The following is an 18,414-nucleotide window of genomic DNA, read 5'->3' on the forward strand; positions in this document are numbered from 1 at the left end:
CAAGTGACTCCATTTTGGAAACTAGACCCCGCAAGGAACTTATCTAGATGTGTGGTGAGCACTTTGAACCCCCAAGTGCTTCACAGAAGTTTATAACGCAGAGCCGTGAAAATAATAAATGTGTTTCCTTTCCTCAAAAATATTTTTTTAGCCCAGAATTTTTTATTTTTGCAAGGGTAACAGGAGAAATTGGACCTCAAAAGTTGTTGTCCAGTTTCTCCTGAGTACGCTGATACCCCATATGTGGGGGTAAACCACTGTTTGGGCACATGCCGGGGCTCGGAAGGGAAGTAGTGACGTTTTGGAATGCAGACTTTGATGGAATGCTCTGCGGGCGTCACGTTGCATTTGCAGAGCCCCTGATGTGCCTAAACAGTAGGAACTCCCCACAAGTGACTCCATTTTGGAAACTAGACCCCGCAAGGAACTTATCTAGATGTGTGGTGAGCACTTTGAACCCCCAAGTGCTTCACAGAAGTTTACAACACAGAGCCGTGAAAATAAAAAATCATTTTTCTTTCCTCAAAAAAGATGTTTTAGCAAGCAATTTTTTATTTTCACAAGGGTAACAGGAGAAATTGGGCCCCAATGTTTGTTGCCCAGTTTGTTGTGAGTACAGTGATACCCCATATGTGGGGGTAAACCACTGTTTGGGCGCACGTCAGGGCTCGGAAGGGAAGTAGTGACATTTGAAATGCAGACTTTGATGGAATGGTCTGCGGGCGTCACGTTGCATTTGCAGAGCCCCTGATGTGCCTAAACAGTAGAAACACCCCACAAGTGACCCCATTTTGGAAACTAGACCCCCCAAGGAACTTATCTAGATGTGTGATGAGCACGTTCAACCTCCAAGTGCTTCACAGAAGTTTACAACGCAGAGCCGTGAAAATAAAAAATAATTCTTCTTTCCTCAAAAATTATGTCTTAGCAAGTAATTTTTTATTTTTGCAAGGGTAACAGGAGAAATTGGACCCCAACAGTTGTTGCCTAGTTTGTCCTGAGTACGCTGGTACCCCAAATGTGGGGGTAAACCACTGTTTGGGCACACGTCGGGGCTTGGAAGGGAGGGAGCACCATTTGACTTTTTGAATGCAAGATTGGCTGGAATCAATGGTGGCGCCATGTTGCGTTTGGAGACCCCTGATGTGCCCTAACAGTGGAAACCCCTCATTTCTAACTTCAACACTAACCCCAACACACCCCTAATCCTAATCCCAACTGTAGCCATAACCCTAATCCCAACCCTAACCCCAACACACCCCTAACCACAACCCTAACCCCAACACACCCGTAACCCTAATTCCAACCCTAGCCCTAATTCCAACCCTAACCCTAAGGGTATGTGCCCACGTAGCGGATTCGTGTGAGATTTTTCCGTACGACTTTTGAAAAATCTGCAAGTAAAAGGCACTGCGTTTTACCTGCGGATTTACAGCAGATTTCCAGTGTTTTTTTGTGCGGATTTCACCTGCGGATTCCTATTGAGGAACAGGTGTAAAACGCTGCGGAATCCGCACAAAGAATTGACATGCTGTGGAAAATACAACGCAGCGTTTCTGCACGGAATTTTCCGCACCATGGGCACAGCGGATTTGGTTTTCCATAGGTGTACACGGTACTGTAAACCTGATGGAAAACTGCTACGAATTCGCAGCGGCCAATCCGCTGCGGATCCGCGGCCGATCCGCTGCGGATCCGCGGCCGATCCGCTGCGGATCCGCGGCCGATCCGCTGCGGATCCGCGGCCGATCCGCTGCGGATCCGCGGCCGATCCGCTGCGGATCCGCCGCCGATCCGCTGCGGATCCGCCGCCGATCCGCCGCGGATCCGCCGCGGATCCGCCGCCGATCCGCCGCGGATCCGCCGCCGATCCGCTGCGGATCCGCCGCCGATCCGCTGCGGATCCGCTGCCAAATCCGCACATGCCATAACCCTAACCCTACCCGTAACCCTAACCCTAGTTCTAACCCTAACCCTAGTTCTAACCCTAACCACAGTGGGAAAAAAAAATATATATATTTTCTTTATTTTATTATTGTCCCTATCTATGGGGGTGATAAAGGGGGGGGTTTATTTATTATTTTTTTTATTTTGATCGCTGTGGTAGAACCTACCACAGCGATCAAAATGTACCTGTAAGGAATCTGCCGGCCGGCGGGCGTACTGAGCATGCGCCCGCCATTTTGGAAGATGGCGGCGCCCAGCGAGGAGATGGCCGGACACCGGGAGGATCGGTAAGTATGAAGGGGTGGTGGGGGGGTGGATCTGAGCACAGGGGGGGGTGATCGGAGGACGGGGGGAGCGGACAGCAGGACGGGGGAGCGGGCAGGAGCACGGGGCAGCGGAGCACAGGACGGAGGGGACCGGACCCCATAACGGAGCGGTGGGGGGGCGATCGGTGGGGTGGGGGGTGGTCACTTCAGGTTTTCCAGCCATGGCCGATGATATTGCAGCATCGGCCATGGCTGGATTGTAATATTTCACCTGTTTTTTAGGTGAAATATTACAAATCGCTCTGATTGGCAGTTTCACTTTCAACAGCCAATCAGAGCGATCGTAGCCACGGGGGGGTGAAGCCACCCCCCCTGGGCTGAAGTACCACTCCCCCTCTCCCTGCAGATCGGGTAAAATAGGAGTTAACCCCTTCACCCGATCTGCAGGGACGCGATCATTCCATGACGCCACATAGGCGTCATGGGTCGGATTGGCACGGGTTTTCATGACGCCTATGTGGCGTCATGGGTCGGGAAGGGGTTAAAAAAAAAACAAAAAAAGAAGAAAAAAAAATGCGAGAAAAGGTAAAAGTTTGGTCAAACCTCATCATCCCACGCTCGCCTTTTTGGGGCAAAAATTGTCAAGAATTACCACAAAATAAAAACATAAAGCCCATTAAAAGCATAAATGATGAATCAGGTCTTTTTTCTCCTTTCCCACATTTTAGTCTCCAGGATAATTTGTGCATTAGGCTCTTGCAGGTTACTTGCATGAAGTGAAGACGGTCTTATATATGTAGACCAGACAAGTGCAGGACTCTATGGACGGCCAATAATGGCCATTAGCTTCTGCTGGTCCTGTACTGTAACCGCTGGACATGCTGCTTAATAATTAACCAGGCATTTGACGAATCAAGTAATGAGATATAATAGAGCTGCTGTTTAACCCTCCAGAACTTGCTGCTGCCGGCCTTACCTACATTGATTTTAATGTAGGTTGTTTTAGGAACAAAACAAGGGAAACGTATTTTCAGGGTATTAATAAAATAATTCTCTCCTTCCTTTTGTAAATTCTGGTTTATTTAGGGAAGCTCCATGTAGGACTTTCCTTTGGGCAATGGATGAAAGAGTGGCCTCTGATTGCTTTTTTCTCTCTGAAGGTGCCAGCACTTTGGAACTTGGTAATAACTTCCCCTCCCTAAGATGGCGCTGTACGGGAATTTAACATCTCCTGTCCAATTTCCCTACAAGATTGTTTATACATGTGTGGTGCTCTGTCTGCTCATCTTTTCTGTATTTCACAAAAACACAGCAATTAGTATAACAAATCTCAAATTTTGGCTCATCGGACCACAGTACAGATTTCCACTGATCTAATGTCCAGTCCCTTGTGTTGCTTGACCTAAACATGTTTGTTCTTTTTTGCGGTCCTTATTAGTGGCTTCTTTGCATCCATTTGAGCATAAAAGCTTCCTTCCCACCAGGGTGGATTTGATTTAAATCTAACTGATTTAAATCACGATTTAAATCACTAGTCAGTAAGGCTTGATTTAAATCAGTGATTTAAATCAAAGTTTCTACCTAAACTAGTTCTTGCTACTTTAACATGCAAGTAGATGAAGATTTTTAGAATCACTTTTTATATTACTTTTTTCTCCCCAGTTTAATGGGTTAATCATTCATATTTGGACACCACTGTTCTGTTGTACTTAGGAAGGAGAAAGATAATCCTGACCTTAATAACAATTTAAATAGATTTATTCAACTGAAACAATGACAACATTACATCATAAGTTATTTGCTTAAACAAACATCCATGTTTGTTAACTAATTTGGCTAAACAAAATATATATATATTTTAAGAAACTTAGACTGTCAGCCCAGCCGACACATGAAAAACTTAAATACTACTGTCCCTGCTGTCCTCTGTAGCTCACTTGTCGTCATCTTCATCATCATCTTCTTCTTTGTTCCTATTCATAATCTGGAAAAGAAAAACAAGCTTTCCTGCTTTATTGGGTCCCAACCGATTTCTCAATTTAGAATGAATGAGTCCAAAGGAAGAGAATATTCTTTCAACGCCTGCAGAAGAAGCTACTGCTGTTAAAAGTGAAATCATTACTTGAACAGTCTCTAAATCCAAGCGCTTAAGTGACTTCCACCAGTTTACTGGTGTGACCTTCCTTAAAATATCTTCAGCAAACATATATTTCTTGAGTGGTTCCCCCTTAGCTCTGAAGTTTATTATAGTTGGCATTAAAGATGGATGATTGCTGGATACCCATGTCATAGCTAACTCCTCTTCCTCAGCACTTAGGTTTTGACCCTGATATTGGATATTGACAATATTTGCCAAAAAATGAGCTGGAGTCAGTGCTTGTCCCATTCGTTTGTTTACTGCTTGTAATTTAATTCTGTCCATGTGTAGTTCTGTTTTTAAGTGTTCACTCAGTTCCTTCCAAATTTCAACAGCATCCGCAATAAAACAGCTATTTTTCTGTATTTTGTTTAAAGCTTGAGAGATGGGTTTCAGGAAGCTCAGCATATGTTCAACATTTCTCTTAAGCCCAATGTTGAGGATTTTGGCCGTGACAGTGCCATCTATTTTATCTCGATTTTCTTCACAAAGTGTCATCAGAATAGGCCAGTTTTTGATATACTGCTCAAAACAGTCCACCACAGAGTTCCATCTAACATCTTGTGGGAGCGTTAGCTTGGTTCCACCCATCCTTTTCAGAGCTGCTGCAGCAAAATGATTATTACGGAAGTATTTAGCAATTTCAACAACATTAGCCTTTATTTCTGGAACACTTAAGTCTTTGGCTAAGAGGTGCAGCAAATGAGCAGTGCAACCATATGTTATTAGCAGCTTTGTATTCCCTCCCTGCTCTTCTAAATCTCTTCTCATCTTGGATACGTTTGCAGCATTGTCAGTGACCAAACTGCGTACTAGATATTTGAATTTTTGTTCACATGTCGTTATAGCTTTTACTGCCACTTCTTGTAAGTATTCTGCTGTGTGTGCATTTCCTGACGTATCAGTTGTTTGTGCAAGGAAGACTTTACCTTCTTCTGTTGTTATACAAGCACATACAATAGGATCATTGTGGACATTACTCCACCCATCAATACTTAGGTTAACAATTTTACCCTCCAGAGCTGTTGCACATTGCTCCATTTCTCTGTCATACACTTGATCCAGCAGTTTCCCTGCAACATCAGCTCTGCTGGGTGGACTGTATCCTGGTCTCAGTGACTGAACCATATTAATGAAATGTGGGTTCTCAGTCAGATGGAAAGAAGAGTTCGTTGCATAAATAAACTGGGCAATTTTTTCATCAATCAACTCTTTTTCTAATCTGCTAGTTCTTGTCACAAACCTATCTATGGTGGTTCCAGGAGGTAAAGGTTTTTTCTTCCTTTTGGGTGTTGGTGATATGTGGCTGTGGGTGTCTGATGATGATGCTGCTGCTAATGAAGCACTATCCTGGATGGATAACTCTGAAACTGTAGAACAGGATGATGGTGATCTTGGAGGTGGATAGTTTCCAGAATCCATGAATTCCCCTAAACAAAAAAAAGTCAATGCTGTTATTTTATTGTTTATACAATTTCTGCTTATTGTACACAACACATCACTGCCCCTGCCCCAAAAGGAATATTTGTTTTTCTTCATAACTGTACCAAATGACAGTAACATGCAGTAATAATAAGAAATATGATTTTTCTCACACATGACTGTTCAGTCTTTACAAATAGGATTCAATAAAAATGTTTACCAACCTGAAGATCCTGCCTGTTCAGAAGTGTTTCTTTGGTCATCTTCATCACCGCACTTCTTATGATGTTGCCTCATTCGCGCCACCAGGCCTTGCATCTCTTTGTTGCATCGTTTGCATTTTGCACGCATGCCTGCCTTACCGATAGGCGAAGGAGCTTCATTAAAATATTCCCAAACTGGGTCTCTTTTACGGCCTGCTGCCATTATAAGGAAATAATGTAATAAACCTCAGATCGTACACACAAACAGATCCAGACTTGTCTGTCTGTGGCTATGCTGCAGTATTGTGCTCAAAGTTTCACTTTCATTTTCTTGTCTGCTTGCCCTTCCTCCTCCTCACACTTAGATTCACATTCTTCTTGTGTTGTGCAGATCTATTCCACTCCAAACAATCAGAAACATATTGTCTAACTTCTTGGACTTGGCACTGAAGGGGTTGATTCTGTATTCATAGGTTTGTAGAACAATAGGATTAAGGTCTTTTTCTCAACTCTGTTCATGTTGTAACATTTTTGCCATGAAGAAGAGGCTGGGACCTCTGCGGAGTCAAATTCAGTTTTGAGAACTGCGTAAGTAAAGCGAGCGTCTGTGATAATATAGGAGAGAAACTGCCCACTAATCCTACAGAAACCTCTGGAAGAGCATGGCATTGTGAATGTTACACATATACAGCCTTTATTCTACTGAGTTAAACAACTCAGCTTTATCTCATGATGGAAGAACCTTTGGATGGTGAAATATTTTCCTCAAAAAGCAGTTTATTAAAAAAAAAATCCGATTTAAATAAAAAAAATCAGATTTTTATTTTTTTTTTTTAAACATTGATTTTTATCCACCCTGCTTCCCACTGTCTTTTGGGAGTGCTGATGCTGGCATGTGTCTGCACCTTGATGCCCGAGCAACATTTATGATGGCTGTTATCTGAGGTGCTGTCTATTTGCATTTTCTGAGGCTGGTAATTGATGAACTTATCCTCTGCAGCAGAAGTCATTCTTGGTCTTCCTTTCCTTGGTCCTCAAGAGAACTAGTTTCATCTTAGCAATCGGGGGTTTTCATGACTGCACTTGAGGATATCTTCAAGTTTCTAGCAACTTACCGTGTTGAATGACCTTCATGTCTAATCAAGTACTGATGGACTGAAGTTTTTCTTTGTTGAGAGGTTCTTGCCATATTGTGGCGTAGAACAGATGATGGATAGAGCTCAACACTGTATGAAGCTGCGCACCAACACTGCCTCTGCAAAACACACAGGATGGTCGCCACCACTGCAGATGATTCCACAAGTGAGCTCTTGGTGAGGCATATATTGGAAGCCGTTCCAGGTGATGAGCTAATGAAGCTGCCACGGGGGTGTAAAGCAGAGTAAAATGGGGGTACTCTGAGGAATCTAAGGTGTAACACGTATTTTGGTTTGTTTCACACATGTCTCTTTACTCCTTTTTTCCATACCTCTTGTTTTCTTGTTTTGCTTTCAGTCTGAATCTACAATGTGCACATTCCAATAAGAACAAAGAAAACCAGTGCATGAACAGGAGTGTTGAAATGTTTTATTTTTCCTGTAAAACAATAGTATTCTGTTTTCTGGGTAATATGACTCTATAGAAAGTATGTAAATCTGGCTAAATATTCTAACACAAATCCCCCACTAATTGCCGTGTGGAGCGGCGAGTTCTGCACTTTGTATTAGTCCGGTGCACTTGTGTGGACACGTTCAGGGTCTCCAGCTTTCTGCATAGACCAGTAAATGCCGGTAAACATAGAATGCATTACAGTCCCAGCAATCAGCTGCAAGGTCACATCCTGCAGATCATTGCACGAGGCTCGTCTCACAAATGCGGATGGAAAGTCACGTTAGCCTGCGATTACTTCTGTGTGGGAGACGTCGCTAGGAGCTTACATCGCAGATTCTGATGCTTTTGACAGGAAAAATATCACCGCACGCATGCTACTTTTTTTTTTTTCTCTCTGTCAAATCAAAGGACACGTTGACTGCACCCGCCGGATCCAGTATAAATCCTTGGGCTTGGTCAGGCACTGCTGGTGTTCCTCATCACATACATGATAACAAAGCCTGCAGCTGCTACTGGGCTTTTCCTGTTTACATACAGAATTATCTACTTGTGCATTACTTTCCTTGTACAAACCAATATTACAGAGCTGTATTCATAGTTCTGCAGATTTCTGAGTTTGTCTCCTAGCAGTCCCTACATGTTCATTTTCAGTAGTAGGGAATGGAAGGCCAAATGCAGCAGCAGGGCTTTAAACTCATAAATTGTGAGATGACTGTACCATGCGTGGTGAAAACATAAGAAAGAGAACATGCAGGTAATAATAGATTTTACCTATTACATCTGACTTGTAAATTCAGCTCTGCAGTATAATAAAGGCTGTACTTTTGAATTCACACAATAAAGTAATGTATATACACACTGACTCCATTAGCAGAATAGTAAGTGCAGCTCTGGGGTATAATACAGGATGTAACTCTGGATCAGTACAGGATCAGTAATGTATGTACACAGTGACTGCACCAGCAGAATAGTGAGTGCAGCTCTGGAGTATAATACAGGATGTAACTCAGGATAAGTAATGTAATGTATGTACACAGTGACTGCACCAGCAGAATACTGAGTGCAGCTCTGGAGTATAATACAGGAGGTAACTCAGGATCAGTAATGTATGTACACAGTGACTGCACCAGCAGAATAGTGAGTGCAGCTCTGGAGTATAATACAGGATGTAACTCAGGATAAGTAATGTAATGCATGTACACAGTGACTGCACCAGCAGAATACTGAGTGCAGCTCTGGATATGTGCAGTGGATGGTGTTACTTTTACTACCACTACATCCCCGTATTGGTCGTCTCTCCTGAGATCTGATTCATCTTCATGCCCAGCCGTCTGCAGCATGACATAATAATCTACGGTGGAGCAGCGATGTGTTGCCATCGTACATAGCTGCGCTCTGTGTAATGAAATAATTCCCTAATCTCCACTTCTCAGACTTTGTTAATTAACAGAAGCAACATCATCTCTGAAGCAGAAGCTAATTACGCCTTTGTTAGCTCCCCGCGTTTTGTCGAAGCGTTGGGGGTGAAACATGAGCCCCCTCTTCTCTCCCTTTGTACAGAAGTCTGTCACAAGCCCACGGCTTCCACAATTTTATTTTTTGCTATGTGATCTGAAGAGCGAGGATCAGTTAAAGGGACCCCGGCTGCCTTAGACAAGTTCTCTGTTGGCACGCAGAGAATATCTCAGTATAGAGTCAGTGTATCGCTCCATACACAGAATACACATCAAAGTATATAGTGTCCACAGGTGAGTGTAAATGGGGTCTAAGAGAAGACGATCAAATTCACATAGTGAAATGGAAGTTTCATTTTGCACCGTAAGTGCCATCAGAAAATGACTTATTGATTAAATCAGCTTCTAGGTAAAATTTGTTTTGAAGTTGTGTCAATCTTGTTCAGATTGTCATATCCCAATTTATATTACAGATAAAATCAGAAATCTTGCACTTTCTACACAAACCCTAATACTAGACTTAAACTCCATATTCTATACATTACTTTTTTGGAGTTTCATTATCATCACAGACAGGATTCTGATGGTTGATAACACCTCTATATACAGTAGATAACACAGGATCCACCATTCACAATATGTGATGTCACAGCTCACCTCCTCCTCCTGTACAATGACTGATAACACCTCTATATACAGTAGATAACACAGGGTCCACCATTCACAATAGGTGATGTCACAGCTCACCTCCTCCTCCTGTATGACTGATAACACTTCTATATACAGTAGATAACACAGGATCCACCATTCGCAATAGTTGATGTCACAGCTCACCTCCTCCTGTACAATGACTGATAACACCTCTATATACAGCAGATTACACAGGATCCACCATTCACAATAGGTGATGTCACAGCTCACCTCCTCCTGTATAATGACTGATAACACCTCTATATACAGTAGATTACACAGGATCCACCATTCACAATAGATGATGTCACAGCTCACCTCCTACTCACTGGAGATGCCTGTATTTCCATTCTCGCATGAGCGATGCATCCTCCTGCCCTTTTGCTTATTGATGGGTCAGCTCCATATTACTGAAAGGTGTTAGGTTTGGAGCGATGTCTTGCAGGTGATAAATGAGACAGGACCAGGGTGATTTTCCCACAGACTAGGTGCAAGGTTTCAGTCTTGAAAGCAGCAGATTGCAGGAGTCAAACCTGATTTTCCAGGAGCCAGGAAGCCAATACTGGTATTGTCTCAGCTAGAACTGGTCAGTCTGCAGCACTCGTCAGATATGTAAAACCTAATCCCACTATGATTAGTAAAATATTCCAATAGTTTGGCACTCTGATAATCCAGGATGTTTGATGAGCTGGCCCTATAGTGTTTTTTTTTTTTTTTTTTTTTATTCTCCTATTATTGGCTTTGTGTAAATGAAAAGTGCCAGTAGCTGAGTGTCCCGATGTTCATGTTTCCGTAGCTGGAGTTGTGGACAAAGCATCTTTACCGCAGACTTCCTGTTCTGTATAATAGAAAGTCGTGTTAGTTTAGAAACGCATAGGAGGGAACCATATCTAATATATAAAGCTGAATGTGTGTATGTATGTATGTATGTATGTATGTGTGTATGTCCGGGATTGGCATCTGAACCGTCGCAGCTACAGCCACAAAATTTTGCACAGTCACACGTCTGGACCCAGAGAGCGTCATAGGCTATGTTGTGAGGTGAAATTTTAACCCCGCGCTTTCCAATTCACCAAACAATTTTGCCCCTATCTACATAATGGGGAAAAAATGAAAGGAAAAGTGTTGGAGGCAAATTAACAGCTGCCAGATGTGAACAATGAGGACTTAAAGAATGAGAGCGATGGCGCCAAAGAGTATATACCGTACAGTTGCTAAGGTGGGGCCCCGACATGGGATAATCACCACACCACCACGGGGATATGTACACACACACAAAATGCGCCACACACTACCACGTGCTCGAACACATATACCACCCTCAGTGCACATTTCACCACACATACACCAACCTCGCCACATAAAAGTCGAAACACAAAAGTCGCCGCTCAAAACTCTCCACGCGCAAAACTCTCCACGCGCAAAACTCTCCACGCGCAAAACTCTCCACATGCAAAACTCACCACACGTGCAAAACTCACCTCATGGAAAACACGCAAAACTTGCACACGCGGAAAAATTGCCACATGCACAAAAGTTGCGACACATGCAAAAGTTGCCTCACACAAAACTTGCACATACTCAAAAGGCACCACACATAAAACTCGCCATGCGCAAAACTTGCTGCACACAATTTGCTACACTAACCTGTCACATGCAACTCGACACACAAAAAGTTGCTACACGCATGTCGCCACACAAAACTCATCTCACAAAAGTCGCTACATGCATGTCGCCACACGCAACTCAACACACACAACTTGACACACGAAACTCGCCCTAAAACACACACAAGTCTGGTATTATCCTTCAAAAATAAAAATCTGATTAATAAGCAGACAAACTACAAGAGCAACAAATGTACCATATAGGAATCCGGCAGCTGTCAGTCACATGACCAGTCTATTATGTGTATGTGTGAGCTAATATATACTGCCAGGGGGTGGGCTTACTGTTGGCTGGGGATTCATCAGGCTGCCAATTTAGCTTACAAATACTGAGGTAAAAATACTGAGCAAATAACGTGTGAACGAGGTCTAATACAGGAGGAGATGACATACAGATATATACTATATACAGGGGAGATGACACACAGGTACATACTACATACAGGAGGAGATGACATACAGGTATATACTATATACAGAAGGAGATGACACACAGGTATATACTATATACAGGAGCAGATTACCTACAGGTATATAGTATATACAGGAGGAGATGACATACAGGTATATGCTATGTATAGGAGGAGATGACATACAGGTATATACTATATACAGGAGGAGATGACACACAGATATATACTATATATAGGTGAGATGACACACAGGTATATACTATATACAGGAGGAGATTACATACAGGTATATACTATATATAGGAGGAGATGACATACAGGTATATACTATATACAGGGGAGATGACACACAGCAGGTATATACTATATACAGGGGAGATGACATACAGGTATATACTATATACAGGAGATGACATACAGGTGTATACTATATATAAGGGAGATGACAAACATGTATATACTGAGGTGAAAATGAGAGGTGTGAGGTGAAAATGAAAAGGTGTGAGTGCAAAATGAGAGGAGTGAGGGAAAATAGTGGAGTGATCGGAAAATGACAGATGTGAGGTCGAAATGACAAGTGTTAGGGGGGAATGAGAGGAGTGAGGGGGAAAATGAAAGGTGTGAGGGAGAAAATGAGAGATGTGAGGGGGAAAATGAAAGATGTGATGGGGAAAATGAGAGGCGTGATGGGAAAATAAGAGAAGTGAGGTGCTATAACTAACCACAGATATTTACTATGCCCAGGCAACGCTGGGCTCTTCAGCTAGCTTAGATTTACAATCTCCATGCTTTTCTCATGGTCAACTTTGTGGCCTGTTCAAGAGTTGGAACAGCCAAAAATCTGTTTGTCTTTGCACCTGAAGGAAAAACTAAGAATGTCGTTTATCAAAAGGCTCTCGAATAAGTAGTAGATTACTTCACATTACTTGGCCAATTTAGTTAAATCTGTGTGGAATATCTCTGGTGTTGAAATATATGTTGTAAAATGCTTCTATTAGCTTAGTTTTTGCCTTTTAATAATTACATTTCTATCTATTTGTTTTGTGGTATTTTTTGTGCAGAATAAATTTTTGTTAACACATTCTATTTTGCTAACAGCAGTTATTACCCCGGGCGAAGCCGGGTAGTACAGCTAGTACTATATAAAGCAGAGGAAGCGTATACTAGTACTGATAATAATTATAATGTACACAGTGACTGCACCAGCAGAATAGTGAGTGCAGCTCTGGAGTATAATACAGGATGTACCTCAGGATCAGTAATGTATGTACACAGTGACTGCACCAGCAGAATAGTGAGTGCAGCTCTGGAGTATAATACAGGATGTAACTCAGGATCAGTAATGTAATGTATGTATACAGTGACTACCAGCAGAATAGTGAGTGCAGCTCTGGAGTATAATACAGGATGTAACTCACGATCAGTACAGGATCAGTATTGTAATGTATGTACACAGTGACTGCACCAGCAGAATAGTGAGTGCAGCTCTGGAGAATAATACAGGATGTAACTCACGATCAGTACAGGATCAGTATTGTAATGTATGTACACAGTGACTGCACCAGCAGAATAGTGAGTGCAGCTCTGGAGAATAATACAGGATGTAACTCACGATCAGTACAGGATCAGTATTGTAATGTATGTACATAGTGATTGCACCAGCAGAATAGTGAGTGCAGCTCTGGAGAATAATACAGGATGTAACTCACGATCAGTACAGGATCAGTATTGTAATGTATGTACACAGTGACTGCACCAGCAGAATAGTGAGTGCAGCTCTGGAGTATAATACAGGATGTAACTGAGGATCAGTAATGTAATGTATGTACACAGTGACTGCACCAGCAGAATAGTGAGTGCAGCTCTGGAGTATAATACAGGATGTAACTCAGGATCAGTAATGTAATGTATGTACACAGTGACTGCACCAGCAGAATAGTGAGTGCAGCTCTGGAAAACAGGTGGCTTTCTCCTCTTAAATGAGTGAAGTGTGGCCCAGACCCATCTGCTTGACTGCTCTGTAATTACTGGCTCGGGCTCAGCCTTTCCCTTTGGGTTGTGCTTTTCCTCCCTCTCTGTCTACGTCCGCAGTAATCTCCCCTCCTGGTAATGTCATCTCCCACTAATGAGAAATCTTTATCACAAAGACGAAATGAAACTTCTTCGGAACATTGTGTAATCGTCACCACTTAATAACGGCCGCAGCGCGAAGTGCTGCCAAACGATCCAAAGCAAACAGGGGACGGGTCACAGCCACACAGCCCAGCAATTACATTGTGTTAAAGGGATTGTCCAGTTTGCACAATACTTATAATGAAGTTTGGTATTAGCCAGTTGATTTCAGCAGATGCTTCTAGCTTATTCTCGGGTTGCTGAATGTGGGCCCTTTTAATGACGCCTCCCATGTTGCCTGTGGTGTTTTTCTGGTACATGGTTGCTGGTGATTTATTGGAGAAGGAAATCAGCCCCTGCCCCCTTTTCTCGCCATTGTGCTACGTTCTCACTAGAAGTAAAAAAAAAAAAAACGGACGCTCGAATCAAAAATATGACCTTCTTGAACGTTCCCTTTCTCTGTATTTAGTAAAATTGTTGTGTCCTGATTTCCGTCCATATTACAGCAGCAGGACCGAGACCCCTGGTGGTCCAGCAGAAGTGAACTTTTGCCACATTTCTGGCATCTGCACCCAACCTGTGGTGTCCATATGCCCGGAGATAGAAATTCTGGTGCCCTTATACACCGCTGGGATAAATGCGCTGATCATCTTTGTGGTTTTGTCACATACAGTTTTTTGTTTTTCTTTTACCTTGAAAAAATCTTATTTTGTTTTCTACTTTGTCGCCTGTGAGTTACATCGGGGAGAGTCACCGGACTTCCTGGATGATCACACAAACTATGGGCTTTGTGACCGGCGCCCCGTCTGCGCTGCACGGCTGCGGCTTGGCGAGTTCTCACGCTGCCACTGTTCCTCCAGCTGTGGGGATGGCGGGGGGCCACGCTGCTGAATTCATCAATGGACCCTGTGTAAATAAGACATCAGCTAATCCTCGCAGCAAGTGACCAGAAGAACAGTGCAGATTAGCGGATGTCAGCTCCGCAAATAATAATGGGCGCACTTTTATCTGATGCACTCAAGCTTCCTCCCGTCCCCCCGTGCAGATAAGGGACCCCTAGAAATAGATATATAACACACCGATGAGTCCTCTTTTGCCGTTATGAAGGGGGCTACGTTCTCTTTTCTCTCCACTGCAGGCTTGGGGTCTGCAGACGCTGAGAAGGAACTTTGTTTAGCACCCAACTTTTCACTTGTCAAGTTGGTAAAATTTCTGTTCGGACACTTCTTAGTTTTATCTGTTGGGAAAGCTGGACCACCAGCAGTATGATTGGGGGTTGTACCCAGCTTTCCCAGATCCCTGAATGCCAGATCTGCCTACGTAGGAACCCTCTGCTCGGCCAAGGACTCCCGTGTCTTCTGAGATGGCGACTGTCAGACTTTTCCGACAACTAATTATCTCCTAAAGGAAATATCATGCTGGATTTGTCTTTTCCACGACATCACCTGTTGGGGGAGAGTCGGGAGGCCCCCATACATAAGACTGCTCCATTCCTTGTTCCGGCATGTGTCCATTGGCTATTTTAGGCAGTAAGGGGGGGCTCTAAAACAGTATATTGGTAGGTTGGAAAAAGGAAGACCCCAAGCTTAATTGCTCCTTAATACCCTATCAGATGTTAAATTTGGTCCTCTGCCCGGAGGGTCGCTACAAGCATTGTGCCTCCTATAAGCTGTGACCATCTCTGAATCTCCTTTCCCATCGCTCTGCCCATGACAAAGCTCCTCTGTGCCGCTGGCCTAGAATAAACCTTGTGCCAACTCTGCGCCCTGCCAAAACCCTGAAAGCCCTCCGCTCATGTGACACTGGACACTGGCTGCACCCTCCGTCTCGTGACATGGACATTTCTGAGCTTTCTTGTAGACTTTATATTTGACAATCTGTGCTGTGTCTGATTGCTGTCAGTGAATAGAAACGTTCTTGGCAAGGCTGCGTTCACACGTTCAGACTGCAATGACCCAAACTTCAGGAGACCTGCGGCTGGTCTGTGGTGTGTGACTGTAGCCTTATAGAGAGGCGATTATCCTACAGGTTCGGGGCTTGTTACAAAGTGTCAGAGCCTTAAATAGAAATACAGTACCATGGGAAATTGACTCTTGCTCCATAAATTAGAAGCTAAAGTTGTTGCATATATCAGCACGTGCGGTATTAGCATTTTTAGTTTTTCTTAATTTCATCTTCATTTTAGAAAAACGACGAGAATGGAAACTGCTCCGGAGACGGCATCGAATTCCCAACCACAAACCTGTATGAACTTGAGAGCCGGGTGCTGACGGACCACTGGTCCATCCCCTACAAGAGAGAGGAGTCCCTGGGAAAGTGCTTGATAGCCTCCACGTACCTGGCAAAACTTGGTACGTTAACCCCTTTTTGATCAGGACCTTAGTAAATATATATATAGTCCTGGTGGAAAATCTGCAGCTTGTTTCAGTTTCTGCATCATAGATGAGATTTTACTAAATTATATCCTCACACACTGTGAAAAAAAACACCTGCAAATGGATTTTTTATTCTTTTTTTTTTTTAATCCGTCATCTTGTCAATTACTGCTTTGGATTTGCACGGCAAAATTTCCATAGCAAAATTCTGCATAATGTTGTGCTGTTTTTACACTGCTAAATGTTAATGCATCAGTCCTGTGTAGCTGTACTCTCTAAGAGAATGTGCACACGGGGGTCTGCTCCAAAAAGAATCATAAAAATCGCCCAAAATGACACTTGAAAGTCTTTCAATGCATTGCTATTTAAAAAACACTTTGGAGTTCATATGTTCAGTCTTTAGTCTTTTGGGCCTTTTTACCCCCCACTTCAGATTTTGAAAAATACCTGGTGGGGGGAAAAAAGTCATTTCTTTGAAGCGGCTTCTGCTGGAAAATGCTCCAAGGCTGAAAAAATCCATTAAAGTGGTTATTCAAGACTATTTAATTTTTTTTTTTTGTACTATAGGCTTAAGAACCAACAGGTAGTTTGTAGTTGCTAACTACCTGCCTGTTGTGCCGATCTCTGTCGGCACAGTGCAGTCACAGACTGCTCCACCGGCGATTCAGCGGCTGCCGCTGGCATCGCGTCGACAGCACCGGCATTGTTGATGAGGTGTGACCGCCGACGTCATCCTGTTTGACACCTGGCTCCCCACTGCCTAACTGCGGGGAGCCAGCTGTCAATCACCATGATGCCAGTAGTCACCATGATGCCAGTAGTAACGCCCTGTCGATAGCACAGCCTTGAAGAACAGCTGCTCTGTAGACGCGGAGCACCTGCATCGTCGGCAGAATCAGTTGGTGACCGCTCTGAGCTGGCGCTGGATAGAACAGGCAGGTAGTTGCCTCTGTTAACAGCCACCTGCCTGTTAGTTTTTAGGATTATAGTAAAAAATAAAGAAAAAACAGTCCTGGACAACACCTTTCAATCTAGATTACTTGTTTTCAGCCACTTGCTCCTTTCACAATGAGATGTTTTCCCCACTTGATTACAAGTCTTAGTGACTGACGCTCTTTTCTCCTTTTGACAGGTCTGTCCGATTCTGATGAAAACTGCAAAAGGTTTATGGAGAGATGCATGCCGGAAGCTTTCAAGAAGGTAAAATGGAGAAATCTATTCCTTGAATTCCTTAGAAAGCGTCACTTTCTTGCAACCAGAAGCTATCGGGATTTGACAGTCAGCAGTTTGTTTGTTTTTTTCTTGTTTTGCTGTCTGCATTGGATTAATATCATGTAAAATTCCTTTAAAGGGATTAATGAGCTGTTTCGGGGTCTCGTCGTGGTTCAGTAGGAGCTTAGCTGCAGCGCCTGGGTGCACTACCCTTTAACTTGGCACGGGATAATCCAGAAAGTCCTAGAACTGTATATTGCTATAGATGGTGGCACTTCATCAGACCCTGGGCATCGGCGGCTCGTGCGGCATTGCGCAGTGTCTTTTGAATCCCCCAGAAATTAAGCTCATCCTAGCAGTGGTTATACAGTCAGAGGACCTCTGTCTATGGCGTCCATATGCCCCTGTAGTGCACATAGGCCGTGCCTTTCCCCTTCAAGGAATAAAAATATGCAAAATCGTGGTTCTGGCGGCTCCAGCTGTCGCACTGACACGCTTCTGGTATGGTTTCCTGCAGCTGCTGACGTCCAGCGCCGTCCACAAATGGGGCACTGAGATCCACGAGGGAATCTACAACATGCTGATGCTGCTGGTGGATCTAGTGGCGGAACGAATCAAGCAGGATCCCATCCCCACTGGTCTCCTTGGCGTCCTCACTATGGTAGCTAGAGTTCCTCGCCTTCCACAAGATTTCACCTCTTGTGGTGCGACTAGAAGTCGCCGTCCTGCATTGGTGGTCCTGGATATTTTGTACTTTTTGTGTTTTCAGGCCTTTAACCCCGACAATGAATATCATTTCAAGAATCGGATGAAAATGTGTCAGAAGAATTGGGCCGATGTCTTTGGGGAAGGAAACACATATGCAGTTTCACCTCCCAGCGCTCTGCAAAAGGTGAAAATACTTTACATAAAAACTGAGAATACAT

General features: G+C 43.5%; 1 protein-coding gene across 2 annotated transcripts in view; it reads left to right on the forward strand.

Moving 5' to 3' along the window:
• Positions 1 to 18,414, forward strand: part of USP24 (ubiquitin specific peptidase 24) — an 87,539-nt gene that overhangs the window by 16,474 nt on the left and 52,651 nt on the right. For both annotated transcript variants that reach the window (XM_077276241.1, XM_077276242.1), the window contains exons 2-5: positions 16,087 to 16,252; positions 17,409 to 17,476; positions 18,006 to 18,149; positions 18,258 to 18,380. In XM_077276241.1, the coding sequence (XP_077132356.1) occupies positions 16,087 to 16,252; positions 17,409 to 17,476; positions 18,006 to 18,149; positions 18,258 to 18,380 (501 nt within the window). The remainder of the gene's footprint in view (positions 1 to 16,086; positions 16,253 to 17,408; positions 17,477 to 18,005; positions 18,150 to 18,257; positions 18,381 to 18,414) is intronic.

This window comes from Ranitomeya variabilis, chromosome 8 (assembly GCF_051348905.1).
Source record: "Ranitomeya variabilis isolate aRanVar5 chromosome 8, aRanVar5.hap1, whole genome shotgun sequence".
NCBI classification, from domain to species: Eukaryota; Metazoa; Chordata; class Amphibia; order Anura; family Dendrobatidae; genus Ranitomeya; species Ranitomeya variabilis.